This window comes from Papio anubis, chromosome 2, assembly GCF_008728515.1.
Source record: "Papio anubis isolate 15944 chromosome 2, Panubis1.0, whole genome shotgun sequence".
Classification (NCBI taxonomy): domain Eukaryota; kingdom Metazoa; phylum Chordata; class Mammalia; order Primates; family Cercopithecidae; genus Papio; species Papio anubis.
Genome location: NC_044977.1, coordinates 191257032 through 191278365, shown reverse-complemented (window position 1 = coordinate 191278365; position 21334 = coordinate 191257032). Strand labels below are relative to the sequence as shown.

Genomic DNA, 21334 nt, shown 5'->3' with positions numbered 1-21334 from the left:
CGCATGGTAATTCTTTTTTAATTTTTTGAAGTGTTGCCGTAGTGCTTTCAACAACAGTGGTACCGTTTTACATTCCCACCAGCAGTGCACAAGCGATCCAGTGACTCCACATCCTCATTGATACTTGTTATGCTTTTTTAAATAGCCATCCTAATGGGTGTGAGATGGCTTCTTAGTCTGTTCCTGCATCGATGACAGAATAGCATTGACTAGATAATTTATAAATAATGTACATTTATTTCTCACAGTTCTGGAGCTGGGAAGTCCAAGATAAAGATGCCAGCAGATTAGTGTCTGGTGAGGGCCAGCTATCTCTGCTTTCAAGATGGCACCTTGTTGATGTGTCCTCATATGGCAGAAGGTGGAAGGGCAAAAAAGGGAGCATTAGGACCCTTTCTTCAACCTCTTTTATAAGAGCCCTAATCCATTCATGAAGGCGGAGCCCTCATGTCTTCATCACTTCCCCAAAGGCCCCACCTCTTCACACTGTGACAATGGAGATCAAGTTTCAACATGAATTTTGGAGAGACACAAACATTCAAACCATAGCAGGTAGTATCTTGTAGTTTCGATTTGTATTTCCCTAATGATTATTATGTTGACCTTCTTTTCATGTGCTGATTGGCCATTTGTATATCGTCTTTGGAGAAACGTCGATTCAGATCCTTTGCCCATTCTTGTATCATGTTGTTTGTGTCTTGTTGAGTTTTAGGAGTTCTCTGTGTAGTCTGAATATTAATCCCGTACCAGATGGTTTGCAAATATTTTCTCCCATTCTGTGGATGGATTTTTTACTCTGTGTCTTTTGATACACAGAATTTTTCAGTTTCATAAAGTGCAGTTTGTCTATTGTCTTTTGTTGCCTGTGCTTTTGGTATCATATCCAAGAAATCATTACCAAATTTAGTGTCATAAAGCTTTTAACCTATGTTTTCTTCTAAGAGTTTTATAGTTTTAGATCTTAACATTTCAGTCGTGGATCTCTTTTGAGTTAATTTTTGTATGTGGTGTTAGGTAAGGGTCTTCATTCTTTTGCATGTGGATATCCAGTTTTACAAGCACCATTTGTTGAAAGGACTATCTTTTCCCCATTGAATTATAGTAACACTCTTGACAAAAATCATTTGACTATATATATGAGGGTTAATTATGGACTGTGTTCTATTCTGGAGGTCAACATGGCTGTCTTTATGACAGTATTAATCTGTTTGATTACTGTGACTTTGTGGTAAGTTTTGAAATCAGAAAGTGTGAATCCTCCAGTTTTACTTTTCTTTTTCAGGATTGTTTTGGCTATCCATTGTCCTTTGAAATTTCATATGAATTTTAGGATAGGTTTTTCTGTTTCTTTTTTTTTTTTGAGATGGAGTCTCACTCGCTCTATCGCCCAGGCTGGAGTGCAGTGGTGCAATCTTGGTTCACTGCAACATCCGCCTCCCAGGTTCAAGCAATTCTCTTGCCTTAGCCTCCTGAGTAGCTGGGATTACAGGTGCCCGCCACCACACCCAGCTAATTTTTGTATTTTTAGTAAAGATGGGGTTTCACCATGTTGGCCAGGCTGGTCTTAAACTCCTGACCTCAAGTGATCCTCCCACCTCGGCCTCCCAAAGTGCTGAGATTACAGGCGTGAGCCACTGTGCCCAGCCAGGTTTTTCTATTTCTACAAAAAACATCATTGTAATTTTGACAAGAATTGCATTAAATCTGTAGAAGGCTTTGGGTAATTGACATCTTAACAATATTAAGTCTTCCATTTCATTAACATGGGATATGTTTCCATTTGTTTATTTCTTTTATACTTTCTTTTTTTTTTTAGGTATGTCTCATAGTTTCTATTGTACAAGCCTCTCAGCTCGTTGGTTAAGTGATTTTCTATGTGTTTTGACTATTTTGATGCTATTATAAATGGCATTGTTTTCTTAACTTTCTTTTCAAATTGTACATTCTTAGTGTATATAGAAATGCAACTAATTTTTGTGTGTTGACTATATCCTGCTACTTTGATGAATTTATTTATTCTAACAGGTTCCTTTGTGGAATCTTTAGGGTTTTCTACATACAAAATAAGGTCATATTGTCTGTAAACAGAAATACTTTTACTTCTTCCTTTCCAATTTGATTGCTTTTTGTTTTTCTTTTTCTTGCCTAGTGACTCTGACTAAGACTTCCAGTGCTATGTTGAATAGAAGTGTTGAAAGCAGTATCCTTGCCTTGTTTCTAATCTCATGGGGGAAGCTTTCAGTAGAGTATGAGGTTCACTGTGGTTTTTTGGTATATGGCTTTTATTTTGGTGAAGCAGTTTCCTTTTATTCCTTTTTGTTAAGTGTTTTTTATCATGAAAAAAAGAATTTTGTCAATATGATTTTTCTGCATCAATGGAGATCATGGATTTTTTTCTCTTCATTCTGTTTATGTGGTATAGTACATTGTTTTTTCTTCATATGTTGAATTATCCTTGCATTCCAGGAATAAATTCTACTAGGTCATGGTGTATAATCCTTTTACTATGCTGTAGAATTCAGTTTGCTAGTCTTTGTTGAGGATTTCTGCCTCAGTGTTCATAAGGGATATTGTTCCATAGTTTTCCAGTTGTGTCTGGCTTTGGTATCAGGGTAATGCTGGCAGCATAAAATGAGTTTGGAAGTTTTCCTCCTCTTCACTTTTTTGGAAAAGTTTGAGAAGGATTGGTGTAAGTTCATCTTTAAATGCTTGATAGAATTTGCCGGTGAAGCCATTAGGTCTAGGACTTAATTTTTTTTTCTTTTTTTGAGACAGGATCTCACTCTGTCACCCAGGCTGGAGTCCAGTGGCATAATCTCCGCTCACTGCAACTTCTGCTTTTTGGGCTCAAGTGATTTTTGTGCCTCAGCCTCCCGTGTAGCTGTGACTGCAGGCTGCGAGCCACCAATGCCCGGCTAATTTTTGTATCTTTTCTAGAAACAGGGTTTCGTCATGTTGCCCAGACTGGTCTCGAACTTCCGAGCTGAAAGCAATCTGCCTGCCTTGGGCTCCCAAAGTGCTGGGATTACAGGCATGAGCCACTATGCCCTGACCTGTTTTGGAGATTTTTGATTACAAATTCAGTCTCTTTACTAGTTATAGGTCTATTCAGATTTTCTCTTTCTTTATGAGAAAAGACTAAAGTCTTGATAAGTTGTGTTTCAGGGAATTTTGCATTTCGCCTAGGTAGTCCAGTTTGTTGGCATGTACTTGCTCATAGTACTCTCTTATAATCTTATTTCTCTGGAATTGGTAATAATGTCCCCATTTTCACTTCTGATTTTAGTAATTTGAGTCTTCTCTTTAAAAAAAATTCTGTATAGCTAAAGGTTTGTCATTTTGTTGATATTTCTAAGAACCAGTTTTTGGTTTCATTGACTTTTCTCTGTTGTTTTTCTATTTTCTGTTTCTTTTATATGTGCTGTAATCTTTCCTTATTTCCACTTGCTGGCTTTGGGTTTGGTTTGGTCTTCTTTTTCTAGTTCCTTAAATCATAAAGTTAGGTTTTTGATCTGAGATCTATCTTTCTTTTTTCTTTTGAGACAGAGCCTTACTCTGTTGTCCAGGCAGGAGTGCAGTGGCATCATCTCATCTCACTGCAACGTCTACCTTCAGGCTCAGGTGATCCAGCCTCCCAAGTAGCTGGGGCTGCAGGCATGCACCACCACGCCTGGCTAATTTTTGTATTTTTTGTAGAGATGGGGTTGTGTCATGTTGCCCAGGCTTGTCTCAAACTTCTGAGCTTAAGTGATCCACTTGCCTTGGCTTCTCAAAGTGTTGAGATTACAGGTGTAAGCCACTGTGCCCAGTCCTTTCTTGTTTTTTAATATGAGCATTTATAACTGTATTTTAATGTTTTTTTTTCCTTTTCTTAATTTAAAAAATAACTCAAACTTTTTTGTGTGTGGAGATGGAGGCTTGCTATGTTATCCAGGATGGTCTCAAACTCTTGGGCTCAAACAATCCTCCCTCTTCAGTTTTCCAAAATGCTGGGATTACAGACATGGAGCTACCACCCCTGGCTTGTTTTTTTTGTTTTGTTTTGTTTTTTAATAACAAAATGTTCCTTCCATAAGTTTAGTTTCCAAATTTTATTTCCATTCACTACTAAAAATTATTTAACTGCATTTTTTAATATTGCATGTACAGAAATTTAAATTTTTATGAAGTGAAAATGTCATTTTTTGCCTGTCTGCCTTACTTCCTTCCTCCCTCCCTCCCTCTTCTTCCTGTTCTTCTTCCTCCTCCTTCTCCTTCTCCTTTCTTCCTCTCTCTCTCACATAGGATCCTTTTATAAGGTGGGTCATTAAAGACATATTTAAATATGTTGCATGACAAGATTTAAGCTATAGGACAAATAATATTTAAGCATTTAAGCCAATCAGTCTGCAAAAATTTTAGTAGTTTATATTTCTTTCTCCTTGAATTCTGTTAAACACAACATATTTTGAACTTTTGTAGCGTGTCTTAGTTTATACTTCCTTGGAAGTGTCATACTTACGAGTTTTGTGAAGCTAAGTACATGACTTACTGTCAAAGCTGTCAGCAGACTTACTCAAATGCAATCAATGTAAAGTGGTAAAATCTAGGGCCAAGAATAAAGTCATATGAAATATTTACTCAAAATACGAACACTCGGGAACAAAAGGGGAACTGAGTGATCAAACCTGTAGCTTAGAAGAAAGAAAAGAAGGCTCACCCTTGTAAACTCAACACTTTGGGAGGTCAGGGTGGGAGGATCACTTGAGGCCAGGATTTTTAGTTCTCTCAATCTGGTGTCTTGCGATGAATAGTTTTCTGTTGTTTAGGTGGTAATATTAGGTATCACCAGGAATGTGCAACTATGAGACTGTAGAGATCAACAGCTGTTTTAATGAGTGTCCACTGTATGTGTAGTCCTTTCCTAGCCATGGTAAATCAGTGGATTATATCTAGTGATAAACTATGGAATATAAATAAACGCCCAACCTGAGTACACATGACTGAAATTTTACAATCTATCACTTAAATTACACAATCTCCTTTAGAATATATGTGAAGATATTTAAATAAGAGGGTGAGGACTTATTGATAGAAAATAAATTTTGAAGTATAAAGATTCTTGACTCTTGATTCTTGATGTGATTGCATTAAGGTTAACGTAGCTAGATTGATTATTCAAGTAAAGGTAACCCAATTTTCCAGTTGTGTTTATTACTGAAAAACAAGATTGCTAAATTTGTAGGACAGAATGTATAATCCACCTGATGTGGTTTGGATCTGTGTCCCCACCCAAATCTCATGTTAAACTGTAATCCCCATTGCTGGAGGTGGGGCCTGGTGTGGGGGTGATTGGATCATGGGGACGGTGTCTCATGAATGGTTTAGCATCATGCTCTTGGTGCTGTTCTGATGATAGAGTTCTCACAAGATCTGTTCATTTGAAAGTGTGTAACTCCTCCCCGTGCCCCTGGCTCCTGCTCTGGCCATGCAAGACGCGTTTGCTTCCCCTTTGCCTTCTGCCATGATTTGGTTTCCTGAGGCCTTCCCAAAGCCACTGTCACACTTCCTGTACAGCCTGCAGAACCATGAGCCAATTAAACCTCTTTTCTTTATTAATTACCCAGTCTGAGATACTTTCTTTTTTTTTTTTTTGAGATGGAGTCTCACTCTGTTGCCTAGGCTGAGTGCAGTGGCACAATCTCGGCTCACTGTGACCTCTGCCTCCCGGGTGCAAGCAATTCTTCTGCCTCAGCCTCCTGAGTAGCTGGGATTACAGGCGTGCACCACCACACCCAGCTAATTTTTGTATTTTTAGTAGAAATGAGGTTTTACCACGTTGGTCAAGCTGGTCTCCAACTTCCGACCTCATGATCTGCCCACCTTTGCCTCCCAAAATGCTGGGATTACAGGCGTCAGCCACCGCACCAGGCCTCAGGTATTTCTTTATAGCAATGCAAGAATAGACTAATACATCATCCTTAACAGTTAATGAAATTAATTGGAAGTGATTGGGCTTGTATATGTGTTCCTTTAATTTTGAGAGTTTATCAGCAAAGGGCAACAGTAACCATAGCCATACAAAATGAAACATAGAGTTGGATGCAATCAATCCTAATTTTATAGAAAGACAAGAAAGCACAGATCTCAGTCTGTCTGTGCCTTGTCTCGTGTAGAGTGAGAGCTAGATCAGGAGTTCTTATATTTGTAGGAGTTAGACCGTGTTTAATGTAAATGGCAATAGGTTGGTTGCAGTGGCTCATGCCTATAATCCCAGCACTTTGGGAGGCTGGAGCGGGTGGATCACTTGAGATCAGGAGTTTGAGACTAGTCTGGACAACATAGTGAAACCTGTCTCTACTAAAAGTACACAAAAAAGTAGCCGGGCGTGGTGGTGCTCACCTGTAATCCCAGCTACTCATAAGGCAGAGGCAGGAGAATCGCTTGAACCTGGGAAGCAGACTTTCAGTGAGCCGAGATTGCACCATTGCACTCCAGCCTGGGTGACAGAGCAAGACTCTGTCTCAAAAAAAAAAAAAAATTATATATTATAATTATATTGTTAAATTATATTTGCATTATATAAATATGTGTGTATATAAAATATATATGTATATAAATATATGATGTGTGTGTGTATATATATAAATATATGTATGTGTGTATATATATGGCAGTAGAACTTTTGCCTCAGCCTTCTGAGAAAGAAAATGAAGATTTCTTTTTCATCCAATGAATTACCTTTCACTTTGGGGAATGGGTTGAGAATGGAAAGAGGAGGCAGGGAATCTGCTTACTTACCTTTCTTCCTGAATGCTACAACGCATTTTCAGGGTATCTAGTTGGGAACATTTTTATTCTCATGTGCTGCCTGTAATTCAATAATTTTATATTTCTGGGATATTTAAAAATATTTGATTAATCTCTTCCTTAGAAGCACATTTTTGGTTCATCAAAATTTCAGGCCAGAAGTGTTTTTCAATGTTTCTAAAATTGTTTTTCAGCCATTTTAGTTTGACTTAAGCCTGATGTTAATTCTTAGTCCTCTTGTTTGACCTGTCAGCAGCTTTTGACATACTTACTCCTCCTTCTTTGATACACTCTTTTCACTTCCCTTCTCTGTGGCACTCTCTTGGTTTTCTTCTTACTTTATGTGTGTATATACGTGTGTTGCCTAGGCTGGTCTTGAACTCCTGGGCTCAAGTGATCTTGTGCCTCAGCCTTCCAAAGTGCCGGGATTGTAGGAATGAGCCACCTCGTGGGGCCTGGTTTTCTTATTTCATCAGTTGCTGCTTCTCAGATTCGTTTCCTCATTCCTTTTGTTCTTCCTGACCTTTACTATCAAAATGCCCCAAGCTTAAGGCATCTCTGCCTTTACTTTTTATTTTAATAATGTCCAGTCTTATCGCTGCCGATACTGTCTATGTGCTCTTGATTCCTAAACTTACACCTCCAACTCAGACTTCTAAACTCGAGACTCATGTGCATCCACCTATTTGAAGTCAACCCTTGTATATCTTAATAAATATTTTGGAGTCAAATCCAAAACTGAGCTCTAGATCTTCTCTCCCTAAATCTGTTATGCCTGTAGTCTTCCCCATCTCAGTTGGTCATAACTAGTTTTCTTTTTGCTCCAGCCTGAAACTTTGAAATTATACTTGATTACACATTTACCTGTACCTGGTGTACCCATGCATATGCTTGCATGTCACATCTAATTCATCAAGAAATCCTCTTGGCTCTACATACAAAATATATCCAGAATCTTAGCATTTCTCACCACTGATTGCTACTTACCTTGTGCCGTCTTCATCTTTCATCTGGATGACTGCTGTAACCTCCTTACTAGTCTCTTTGCTTCTTCCTCTTTTGTTTCTTTGCAGTCTTTTCCACATAGCAGCCAGAATGAGTCTTGACAAAGTATGTTACAGCCTGTTTCTTCTCTGGTGCAGACCTTTCAGTGGTTACCCAGTATAGCTGCTGTTATCATTGCTGTGGGCCTACAAGGCTCTGAATGTGATGGGGCGCTCCGTTAGTATTCTGACTTTTTCTGCAGCTCTCCCCCTTTCTGGTTCTGTTTCGGCCATACAGGCCTCCTTGCTACTGAACGTTTCAGGAATGTTGCATTGGTGGCTTTTTCGGCCTGTAACACCCTTGTCTGCATGGCTCACTGTGTTACTTCAGGTCTTTGCTCAAATGTCACTTTCTCAGTGAGAACTATTTTGATCAATTTTAAATAGTAAAATTGTAGCCGTCCCTCTCTCCCCTTGTTTCGCTTTCCTTTTTTCCCATAGTACTTATCACATTATCGCATAGCATCCAATTGACGTCTTGATGATGTTTACTGTTTATAGCTTGTCTTCCCCTTCAGAATGTAAGCTCTAGGATGGCAAGGATCATTGTTTATTTTGTTCTTATATTCCAAACAATACACATTTGCTGCCATTTGTTGTTAGAGAAAAGGGAAATTTCTTCATTTGCCAGAATTTTTCTAGGAATGGTATTTTTTTAAAAATAAATTTTTAGTTGTTGGTTTTAAACTTTTCCCTGCTTCTGATTAGTATGACTTGTTTGATTCTTTTCTTCAAGTGTCCACAGATCCTGTCTGATCGTAAATTGAATGCCTTAAAGAAATCATGATCATGTAATTTTGTGCTCCTGGTGGAGCAAATACCTCCTTAGCTCCCGTCAAATTTCTGTCAAGGCCTGTTTTAGAAGTCCAAATCTGTGTTATTCTAGAAGAGTATTATATTATAAAAATTTTCCTTTTCTGTCAACTTAAAAAATTATACCTATAATAATGGTTACACATAGGTAAATAGGTACCACCTTGTATGCCAAAAGAAGACTTTTTCCTTTTTTCATTGTAACTTTAGTTTTAAGGTTTATGCAATTATTTGTAGTTCTTTATTATTTTATTTTTTTCTGGTGACTTTCATAGTAACATTTATATAAGGCTGGAGAGGCCATAGCAGATTAGAATAACAAGGCTGCATGCAGCAAGAGGGAATTGGAAAGTTGCACATAAATACATGTATACTGAGATACAGGTATGTAACCATTTTGAGTGACCCCAGGCCGCAAATAACAGTTGTTTTAAATGCTCCATTCATCCACCCATTCAACAAGTGTTTACCTGGTAACTAACTGAACTAGAGATAGCTAAATGAATCATAGTGTCTGCTTTTGAGGCCCTCAGTCTAGACATAATGACCAGTAATTTAATTATCATTAGTAAATTGAATGTCAGGCGCTCTATTTGAAGTGCGCCGAGTGCTCTGTGGAAATGGTGGTGGGGGGTTGCTCATTCTGCTGAGGAGTAGAAGGTGCTTCGGTGTTAGACGTTTACCATCCCAGGTGGTTTATGTGTGAAGATTGTCTTTAAAACCCTGAGCCTGTTTATTAGGCTCTTAAATTTGTATTCAGCTTCCTCTTTACAGATCTTGTAAAATTTCTGGGGCTTAATGGAGATGAAATACTGTGTAAAATGATTTTTTTAAACACAGCTGCTTTACTTTCATCTAATAGTTCTGTCATTTAGCAGCTAAGTTTTCTCTCAATTCAAGATTCTGTGATTCTGGGGTTGTCGCTCATGTACTCAATGCTTTTCTCTTTGTGTTTTGCATTACTGTTCTGTAGTCATCTCTCTTTGTTTTGGAGACAGAGTTCACTCTGTCTTCCAAGCTGGAGCGCAGTGGCACAGTCTCAACTCACGGCAACCTCCGCCTCCTGGGTTCAGGTGATCCTCCTGCCTCAGTCACCGGAGTAGCTGGGATTACAGGTGTGCACCCCCACGCCCAGCTAATTTTTCTGTATTTTTAGTACAGACAGGGTTTCACTGTGTTGGCCAGGCTGGTCTCAAACTGCTGACCTCAAGAGATCCACCTCGGCCTCCCAAAATGCTGGGGTTACAGGCGTGAGCCACTGTGCCCAGCCTAGTGGTCTTCTCTTAACATACAAATGTGATACCATGCATGAAGGTGGCATGTAGATTATAAAACATAGGGAGATGTAATGCAGATTAACTTTTATGTATTAATACAGATGCTTGGTTGTTTATGGAGGAGCCTGGGAAAGTTATAAATGTGACTATTGAGCAGCCCATGATATGTTGTGGAGAGAACCCTGCAAGGCTGAGTATTTGGTTCCCTACCTGCTGTGATTTGCAGAATATTTTGTGCCTCCCGTATTACTTCCAATTCCTGAAAAGGGTAATGGGAAACAGCCATAAAAGCAGGAATGTGGCAGGTTTCTGATTATAACGTAGTTAGTTAATTAGTTAATTATAGAGACCAGAGTCTGGCTATGCTGCCGGGGCTGGTCTGAAACTCCTGGGCTCAGGCTGTCCTCCTGCCTTGGCCTCCCAAGCTGCTGCCAGTATTACAGGCATGAGCCACCTCGCCTGGCCTCTGATTCTAATTTTTGACAGTTTTGTCTGGGTCTGTCCCTAAATACCCCTACCATCTTGCTTCCTTCTCTCATTGAGGGTCTGCTTATATCTCATCTTTGAAATACTTGGTCGTCTTTTCATTATTATCAGCCACCATGTTCTTTCTTCATGGAACTCTCCTCTGCCCCTTTTGTGAATCATGAAGTTTACAATGCTGTCTTCTCCTTAGATGTATTGCCTGTGACACTCTACTAATAACACCAAACTTTAACTGCTTTGGTTGAAAATTTGATTTTAACCCTTTAAGCAATGATAAGCTAATTTTCCTGTCATGTTGAAGCCTACTACAATGGTAAGAATTCTTGGAAATGGAATGATTTTGTAGAAAGTCAACTTTAAAAAAAGTTTTTTTTTTAAGACTTTCTCCCCGTAATGCTCATTTTTCTCATTAATGTAACCTTACCCCTCTTTAGATGACCAGTGCCTTCATTCTAGTTTTACACCCTGTGTGGTGAAAACTGGAAGCGACTCTTAGCCATTTGTCACCAATAATTTATTGATCCCAACATGATAAATGGCCATGCCTTCTTCTGCCACCTTTTTCTTATGGCACAGTAGGATGATGTTAACTGGCATTGTAATTATAGTGCCATTTCGCCTACTTGGGTCTGCTAATTCCCTAAACAAGAAACACAGGCTGTTAAAGGAGGAGGGTGAAATAGAAATAGAGCTTTCTAACCTAGAACGGATTTTTTTTGTTTTTTTCAGGGAAAAAGAATAACTTAATATCTGATCACACTTAAAACATTACTAGTATTTCCTTAGATTAGTATTCTGTAAATAATGAATATTTGCCACTGCACATGTTAAAAATGACTGTATATAGCTACTATCTTTATGCAGAGCAAATTTGGAAGTGACTATTGAAATCATCTACCTGTTAATATGAGAAGCTGAAGCCCCAGGAACAGAAGATTCTATAGACCTCTCCTCCCACCTCAAATTCTCTATGTAGGATGATTATCTGGAACATATATATATATATATATATTTTTTTTTTTTTTTTTTGAGATGGAGTTTCACTCTTGTTGCCCAGGCTGGAGTGCAATGGTGCAATCTCAGCTCACCGCAACCTTCAACTCCCAGGTTCAAACGATTCTCCTGCCTCAGCCCTCCGAGTAGCTGGGATTACAGGCATGCACCACCATACCCGACTAATTTTGTATTTTTAGTAGAGACAGGGTTTCATCATGTTGGTCAGGCTGTCTTGAACTCCCAACCTCAGGTGATCCTCCCACCTCGGCCTCCCAAAGTGCTGGGATTACAGGCGTGAGCCGTTGCACCCGGCCCTATTATCTGGATAATATTTTAAGTTCTTCCTTTTTTTTTTTTTTTTAAATCATGAGCTGGGATTTAAAGGGGTTATTGATATCTGAGTTATGACTTAGGAGTATGATATTCATTCACCAGGGCCATACCATTTGCATCTCAACCTTGTGCTGTGATTTGGTTGCTTTTTCAATTATACACCTCCCTGGCTCCCTGATGGTTTTATTTTGGATACTATGTATTGACGGGAAAATTTGAGGGCAAAAGGGTTATAGATTTTTTTTTAAGCTACTTTTTTAAAAAAAAATTTTTCCCCTCCCCCCTCCATCACTGGGAAGTGGCAGAGTAATGTTTACAATCCGTAAAACAGAAATATAATGGAGCTTGCTAAGAAAAATACAAATGTGGATGGAAAACAAAATTTTTTTTCTGGCCAAGTGTGGTGGCTCACACCTGTAATCCTAGTACTTTGGGAGGCTGGGATGGGAGGATTGCTGCAGGCCAGGAGGTTTGAGACCAGACTGCTCAATAAGACTGGTCAACATAGTGAGATCCTGTCTCTACAAAAAATAAAACAAAAAATAAAATACATCTGTTTTCCTCCAAAATATTAAGCCAAACAAAAAACTTGAAAAATCCCACTATTTTCATCTATATTCATACTCCTTGTCTTTTAAGAAGTATGCAGAGGAGACTTTTGAGAAGATGGATGAAACTTGTTAATGTAAAATCTGGTGAGGCTTTTTTTTTTATGGCTTACACATTTTTTTCCCCCCTTAACTCTGTTGAGAGCACAAGCAAGGGCCACCTGGAGGAAATCTTACTTAGAAGAGAAACAAATCCAGGTTCTATTAGATTGGTGCAAAAGTAATGGCAAAAACCGCAATTACTTTTGCACCAACCCAATGGCTTTCCTTTGAATGCTTAATCCCGAATAATAGAATGTTAGGTCTTGAAGTGATATTAAAGATGTTCCAGAGTGAGAGAACTGAGGTCTGGTGTGGTTAAATGATTTTCTCAGGGACTCATATTAGTTGACAGACTAAAATGTTGGTTTTCATTTCTAGTTTGTTTTTCCACTACTCCCTTTCCTATTACAGGATTGAATTTCTCATGGATCTTGCTAGGTTTGCTTAGTAGACCAATTTGAGCACATAGGAGCGAGCAGTTACAACATTTCTAAGATAATAAATAGGGAAGAAAGGCCTTTTAATTTCATCCATTGAAACTTCTGAAAACAATGAAGGCAGAGACATTTATTTTCTTTATTTATTTAGAGATGGAGTTTCACTCTTATTGCCCAGGCTGGAGTGCAATGGCACGATCTTGGCTCACTGCAACCTCTGCCTCCCGGGTTCAAGCGATTCTTTTGCCTCAGCCTTCCGAGTAGCTGGGATTACAGGCGCACACCACCAGCCTGGCTAATTTTGTATTTTTAGTAGAGATGGGAGTTTCACCATGTTGATCAGGCTGCCCTCAAACTCCTGACCTCCCGTGATCTACCTGCCTCAGCCTTCCAAAGTGCTGGGATTTCAGACGTAAGCCACCACACGACACCTGGCCAGCAGAGATGTTTATAAAAGGTTATTATTATATAACGAATACACAGTTGCTTCTTGGCCTTTTGGCTAAGATTAAGTGTAAATATAAATTTAGAACTATAGCCTTCCTTTTTACGGATTCTGTATTGGTTCTCCAAAGGAGCTGGATAGAACCTACCTTGATAACCCTAGACACCAAGTGGATTTTAAAATATGTCATCATCGCGTGTATCATACATGTAGTCCTCCAGCCTAGACTGAAGTTAGGAAGTTAGAAGACGACTCCAGTCTGTATTTGACAGGTGATCTTTGGAAAGGGACAGCAGTATTGAAGTGTTTTTATCTTTCTTCCAGTAAGCCTTTTGCACTCCTAGAAGTGTTTTCCCTTAAAGGAAATTAGATTTGCTGTTTTAATTGCTGATCTTAGGCCTGTTTTAACTGTCTTTTGCCCCTTTTTCACACTATTTCAAATTCAGTTTGGAAGTATGTGATGATCTCATTACTGCTTTCTTCTCACGTGGCCCCGTAACATGAAAACAAAAAGAGATTGTATGTTTTCTTTAACACTATATAAATAATCATAGCGGGCATTCACTGACTACTTAGTGTTTTCACATGTATATTAACATTTGTCATATGTCTCTGTGGGAGAGACTGTTGTTTATCTGTGTTTTAAAGAAGAAATTGAAACACAAAGAACTTGTTCATCATTACACAGCTAGTACAAAGTAGAGTAGGGATTCAAACACCAGAAGTTTTCTTTTTATTTTTTTTAAACTTTATTCTACTGCCTCTCAACATAAAGATGTTGTAGAGTCCCAGCATAAAGGACCCAGAACCTAACCAAACTAGTACGGGGTGGCCATTCACATTATAAAAGTATTTAGTGGGGGATTTCTATTAGAAAGCAGGTTTCTAGAGTGTGTGCTGTGTTGTTTTGGTCCAAAACAGAGGGAGTAATCTCATTGGTATAGGGCCTTTTCATGACTCTTTTTTTAACCACTTACCAAATCCCAGGATTACCCCTGGGCCAGTGGGCCTTCCTTGGTGTAGCTGTTGTCCTTTCCTTGCAAAGAATAGTCCAGCATTGCCCAAGGTGCGTAAGGCTGTTGAGCTGAAAGAGGAAGCTGGCTTAGGATGATAGGTACTGTGATGGACACATACATACAGGCACCTCTCCTGAGTCTCTAAACGGTTATTCAATTCACATGCAACTTTTAGAAATACATGTGTTATATAAAACAAAGGAATACAACAGTTTCAAAATCTGCACGTTTTGAATATCTATTTCTATTTGATGATTTTTTATTAGGTAATTATGACTTAGAGCCTGAAATCAACCTTTAATGTTTGAGGATATTTATGTGCCTATTAATGATCTTGAATATCCTGCTATTGGCAATTTAGATTGCATCACCATGTGACCTAATTTTAAATTATTAATTTCATTTTAAAGCTATTGCCAAGTTGGAGTGAAGGGTTTTTTTTTCTTTGGTTGTTGTTAGTTTTTAAGGATTTTAAATGGATGGGAAAAATAATTTTTTAGCATACTACTTCTTTTTCTTTTTCTTTTTTGAGACACAATCTCACTCTATCTCCCAGGCTGGAGTGCAGTGATGCGATCTTGGCTCACTGCAACCTCTGCCTCCTGGGTTCAAGCGGTTCTCCTGCCTCAGCTTCCCAAGTAGTTGGGATCACAGGCATGCGCCACCATGCCTGCCTAATTTTTGTATTTTTAGTAGAGACAGGGTTTCGCTGTGTTGACCAGGCTGGTATTGAACTCCTGACCTCAGGTGATCTGCCCGCCTCAGCCTCCCAAAGTGATGGGATTACAGGCGTGAGCCACTGTGCCCTGCCCATAGTTATTTTTTCTTTCAAATAATTTTATAAAGAAAATGTAATGCTCATATTATGCATACTATTTAGTTATTTTAATGTATACTCTTTTATAAACAGTAGCTTAAAAAGTTTATTGCTACAACAAGGATATACAGTTATCTGAGTGGAGAGAGTTCTATTTTTGAGCCTCATTCATTTCATAGCCATGTCTTGGTGTTAAACTTGCTATTGGATTTTTTTCTCTTCTAGTTTTCTTACTTGTTTTTTTTTTTTTTTGAGATGGAGTTTTGCTCTTATGGTCCAGGCTGGAGTGCAATGGCGTGATCTCAGCTCACCGCAACCTCTGCCTCCTGGGTTCAAGCGATTCTCCTGCCTCAGCCTCCCTAGTAGCTGGGATTAGAGGTGCCCGCCAGCACGCCTGGCTAATTTTCGTGTTTTCATTAGAGACGGGGTTTCACCATGTTGGCTGGGCTGGTCTTGAACTCCTGACCTTACGTGATCCACCCACTTCAGCCTCCCAAAGTGCTGGGATTACCGGCATGAGCCACCGCCCCCGGCTTCTTTTCTAGTTTTATGTTTTGAGGTAACTGTTTTCTCAGTTGACAATAACAAACTATGATACATGAATAGATAAAAGAATGAAGATATTGTTATTAAAAATAAGGTATCTGTTTTTCGGAATTCTGGGCTTATTCAGCTTCTTAGAGTACAGACAGCTAGAGCTAAGTCCAAATTTTATTTTCTTTTATGTATTTCATATATGAGAAAAGATTTTCATTCATGTTCTTATATTTGACATTCATAATAGTCAGTAAACTTTTTCTGTAAAGGGCCAGATAGTAACTATTTTATGCTTTGTGGGCCATATGGTCTCTCTTGCAACTACTCAACTATGCCATTATGGCGTGAAAACTGCCATAGAGAGTACGGAAGTGAATTAACTTGTCTCTGCTTCCTTAAAACTTTAGAGGAACAGAAATTTGAGTTTAATATAATTTTCATGCATCACAAAATATTGTTTTTTAAAAATATTGTTCAGCCACTTAAAAATGTAAAAACCATTTTTAGCTTACGGACTTTGTAAAAACAGGTTATGGGTCAAACTTGGCTGTTGGGTAATTGTTTGCTGACCGTTGTGACTGTTCATTGTCTTCTCTTTTCTTCCCTTTCTCTTAACATCTGTCTCCTTTATTTCTTATTTTCTGTTTTGCTGCTCAATCGTATATTTTATTTCATTGTTAATGTGTGTATAACTTGATTTTTTTAGATTAAATTTTAAGCTATGGAGGGTGGGGGTCTATAATTTTGGCCTCTTTATTACCTTGCATTTTTATAAAAGTTATATGCTTAGTAAGAATTTGGGGCCGGGCACGGTGGCTGAAGCCTGTAATCCCAGCACTTTGGAAGGCCGAGATGGGTGGATCACGAGGTCAGGAGATCGAGACCATCCTGGCTCACCCGGTGAAACCTCGTCTCTACTAAAAAATACAAAAACTAGCCGGGCGCGGTGGCGGGCGCCTGTAGTCCCAGCTACTCGGGAGGCTGAGGCAGGAGAATGGCGGGAACCCGGGAGGCGGGGCTTGCAGTGAGCCGAGATCGCGCCACCACACTCCAGCCTGGGTGACAGAGCGACACTCCGTCTCAAAAAAAAAAAAAAAAAAGGAATTTGGGAGGATTGCAGAGAAATAATATCTATCATTTAATATTTGAAAGATTGTTGTGTAAATTCTTTTATTTCACTTATTAGTTTATTAAACATATGTCCCAGAATGGTTCTATCTCATTAATGAATAGAAGTCATCTCAGTGGTAAGCTAAAGGAGAGGATGAATCTGTGAATTGATTTTGTTCCTTGTGTCATGTACTGTGATTGATGATATGAACAGTACTCATTTAGTCTTTACACTCCCTGTTTTTTAGTTTGTTTGTTTTTTAAACGAGATGGGGTCTTGCCCTGTGGCCCAGGCAGGAGCGCAGTGGTGCAGTCATAGCTCACTGTAACTTGAAACTCCTGGGCTCAAGCAATCCTCCTGCCTCAGAATCCCCAGTAGCTGGGATTACAGGTACACACTACCATGCCTAGCTGACATTTTTTATTTTTTATTTTTTGAGAGACTGGATCTTGCTTTGTTGTCCAGGCTGGTATCAAACTCCTGGCCTGACACTACTTTTTGTATTTTTTGTAGAGACTGGGTTTCACTCTGTTGGCCAGGCTGGTCTAGAACTCCTGACCTCAAGTGATCTGCCTGGCTGGGCCTCCCGAAGTGCTGGGATTACAGGCGTGAGCCACATTGCCTTACCTCTTACCTTTCTTTAAATGTGTTGTTTCACAAAAGTGAATTAGTAGAATTGCACAGTGAAATAAGATTGGAGAAGTTACAAAAAGTTTCTACCAACCCATTTGTTTAGTAGAAACCAACGATTAAATCTCAAACTGGTCATTTCAACTAATTTGCTTGAAAGAAATGGAAGATTGAGTAAAGATAAATAAAGGTTAAAATGTAAATGAAGAGGGTATCTGACAATTAGAGTACTTAGTGAGTTTCTCCCTTGGCTCAACATTTTGTTTGTGTGTCTGTACTGCTATGGGGAACTGAGACTGGTGAGCGAGGTGCACAGTGATAGAATGTGTGCGAGGTGCTGGAGGGGCACAAGAGGGTATGCCATTGAGCTTGAGTGGTTGAGGGGTTCCAAAAGGACCATGTATTGGGGAGGTGGTGTTTGGACTTCTTTTTCCCCTTTATTAGCTTTAAAAGTTACTTAAAAATGCATAGTTATTGAAAATAAACAATCCAGAATTTAGTAAAAAGTGCAAATCCTTATTTATCCTTTCTGCTGTCGAATTCCCATTCTTCAGAGTTGTAGTTTGCAGACTGATAAATATGATCCCAAATTGAGCTTATGCTATGCATATAATTTTGTAGCTTGCTTTTTTCCCCCCATATAATACTCTATCCTGTGCATATTTCCATATTAGTAGATATAGATCAACCTCATTTAAAATCTGCCTCACTTAATGGTATGGATATATTGTAATTTATTTACATTATTTCCTATTGCTGCACATCTAGGTTTCTAACCCATTACAGTGAATATCCTCATACACATACATTTGTTCTCTTGTGTAAATTAAGTTTTAGATGATGAGTAGGTAAAGGGACTGAGGACTGATGTGGATGAAAAATGTTTTCTAGGTCAAGGGGTCAGTGCATAGTTTGAAAAACTTTGCTGAAGCGAATGAGAAGCTTTTAGTCAGGAAGAAGTATTTCTGTTTCTGTGCTAGAGAGTGTGGCACCTTCCATTCTCCCCAGTCATATGCTAGCGCATCTCGTTTTATCACAGGCATTTCTTTACTGAATAATTCATGGTTATTTTCTTATCTTAGAGATTTAAAAACTTCTTAAAAATAAATGTTACCCGATGGGGAAGCAGAATCACAAGCCGATAAGGTGATTATTCAGAGGTGTCACAGAGGTGAAGTGGGAGTTCTGGAAATAGAGTTTTTTGTTTTATTTTGAGACAGGGGCACCTAGGCTGGAGTGCACTGAAGCCTCAACCTCCCAGGCTCAAATGATCCTCCCACTCAGCCTCCTGAGTAGCTGGGACTACAGGCATGAGCCACCACGGTTGGCTCATCTTTTTATTTTTTGTAGAGACAGGGTCTTCCTGTGTGTCTCAGGCTGGTCTCTAACTCCTGGGCCCAAGCAGTCCTTCCCCTCAGCCTCCCAAAGTGCTGGGATTACAGGTGTGAGCCACCACGCTTGTTCCGGAAATAGTTTTTATTCTGCCTCTGTCTCCCGAGAATATCTTACTCAGTGTAAATCCCCATTACTATCCAACTTTAACAAAATTTAGTTAAATCTTAAAATACCTCTTTGAGAATTGCTAGTTTATCAAGTAGATATACAAAAATGGCATAAATGACTTAAAGTAGATGAATTACATTTTGTTATACATACTCTTGAGTGTAAAATGTTTTCATCCCTAAAAACTTAGTTGCTACTATTTTGTTTCAGACGGATTTCCAATTTTGAAATGTTGTCTTGTAGTGTGATATGAAGTGCTAACTGGCATTATAATTGTACTCTCTTTTGTCAATAAAGTATTTGGCTTATTTAGTTTCTGCATTTTTCATAATCTAACCTTCGCTAATTTTTCTGTATTAAAATTATATTGCTAGGAGAAGAAGAGAGACTAAAATTAGTGTTAGGTACTGATTAAAAAAATACTTTGGAAACAAAAAAGGGTGATATTTTTCTGAGCTATTTCTAAAAGTAAAAGCTCTTCTTTTTGGTTGCTGACAATGCCTTGCAGTTTGGTTGCATGTGTTTTGTTATCAAGAAATCTGATTCTTTGTACGCCTCAACTTTTTTTTTTTGAGACGGAGTCTCGCTCTGTCGCCCAGGCTGGAGTGCAGTGGCGCGATCTCGGCTCACTGCAAGCTCCACCTCCCGGGTTCACGCCATTCTCCCGCCTCAGCCTCCGAGTAGCTGGGACTACAGGCGCCCGCCACCACGCCCGGCTAGTTTTTTGTATTTTTAGTAGAGACGGGGTTTCACCATGTTAGCCACGATGGTCTCGATCTCCTGACCTCGTGATCCACCCGCCTTGGCCTCCCAAAGTGCTGGGATTACAGGCTTGAGCCACCGCGCCCGGCCTGTACGCCTCAACTTTTAAAATTTCTCATTTATTTAAAAAGTGCATGCTAAATAGCTGTATTTAGTGTTATTAATTGGAATAATACTAATCCTTTGAGTATAAATTAGCGTAATGTGTTCTGTCGTTGTCCTAAACAATAATTGTGTTATCTGTTGTATTGCATGATGATGAAGTATTTATACTAAATTCCAAGGTAATTATTACTTCATGTGAAGTGTAATTTTTAAGCATTCATATCTATCTTTTCATTTAGAGTTACTTTTCAAGAGTAAAGTATACATTTGAACAAATGAAATAACTTATTTTATATTTAATTTTTCTAGGGCAGCTTTGGAAGAAGTAGAAGGTGATGTGGCAGAATTGGAACTAAAACTTGATAAGGTAAATTTTACATGTTTAGCTTTTTAAAACATCGATTCTTGTTTGCCGTAAATAACTATTAGTACCTACAATAGTAGGTACCTTTTTTATTTTTTGGAGACAGACTCTCACTCTTGCTCAGGCTGGAGTGCAGTGGCATGATCTCAGCTCACTGTAACCTGTCTCCTGGGTTCAAACGATTCTCCTGCCTCAGTCTCCCAAGTAGCTGGGATTACAGGCGTGCACCACCATGCCCAGCTAATTTTTTGTGTTTTTAGTAGAGACGGGGTTTCAACATGTTGGCCAGGCTGGTCTCAAACTCCTTACCTCAGGTGATCCACCCGCCTCGGCCCCCCAAAATGCTGGGATTGCAGGCGTGAGCTGTCACACCCAGCCTGGTAGCTTTTTATCTCTATGAGGGTAAATGCTATTATTATCCCAGATTTACACATGAGGAAAGTTAAGACTAGAGACACTAAGTAGCTTGTGTATAAAGTCTAATCTAAGTGCCAGAGCAGGAATTCAAATCCATGTATGACTTCAAAGCTCACTAAACATCCTTTATGTTGTTAGAAGCTTTTTCTGGGGCCTGGTGTGGTGGCTCATGCCTGTAATCCCAGCACTTTGGGAGGCCGAGGCGGGCGGATCACCTGAGGTCGGGAGTTCGAGACCAGCCTGACCAACATGGAGAAACCCTGTCTCTACTAAAAAAATACAAAATTAGCCGGGCATGGTGGTGCATGCCTGTAGTCCCAGCTACTTGGGAGGCTGAGGCAGGAGAATCGCTTGAGCTGAGGAAGCGGAGGTTGCTGTGAGCTGAGATCGCGCCATTGCACTCCAGCCTGGGCAACAAGAGTGAAACTCCGTCTCAAAAAAAAAAAAAAAAAAAAAAAAAGAAGCCTTTTCTGTATTTTCTACTAAAAACATCTTTCTTTTTTGTTGCTTAATGGATTTCATATATAACCTGACCATTGTATAAATTTGGGTGTGACCACGTTCAAATATAAATACAATTTAAAATATTAATTCAATTTTTAAGCTAATGCCAGAAATGCTTAAAATATACCTAGTAATCGGTATGGTCATATTTTGTGGAAGGATAAATGTACATTGATTTCCTCCATCTATATTATTGATTATTTTTTTGGTGTCTGTCCAAGACACATTGTTTGCTATATAGTAGGCAGAATTAGTAGAATGAGAAGACAGCTTCTGATCCATTTGTTTAGATGTACTTC

At 39.0% G+C, this 21334-nt stretch overlaps 1 protein-coding gene across 12 annotated transcripts in view; it reads left to right on the top strand.

The window, feature by feature from the left end:
• Positions 1–21334, top strand: part of ACAP2 (ArfGAP with coiled-coil, ankyrin repeat and PH domains 2) — a 178034-nt gene that overhangs the window by 39522 nt on the left and 117178 nt on the right. For 11 of the 12 annotated variants that reach the window (XR_002520649.2, XM_017956123.3, XM_017956118.3 and 8 more), the window contains exon 2: positions 20060–20117. Coding sequence is in view for 9 of the 12 variants with exons in the window: in XM_017956123.3 (XP_017811612.1) it covers positions 20060–20117 (58 nt within the window). In the remaining 3 variants the exon portion in view is untranslated. Of the gene's footprint in view, positions 1–272; positions 553–20059; positions 20118–21334 lie in introns of those variants that run through there. The other variant, XM_017956122.3, reaches the window with a different exon arrangement.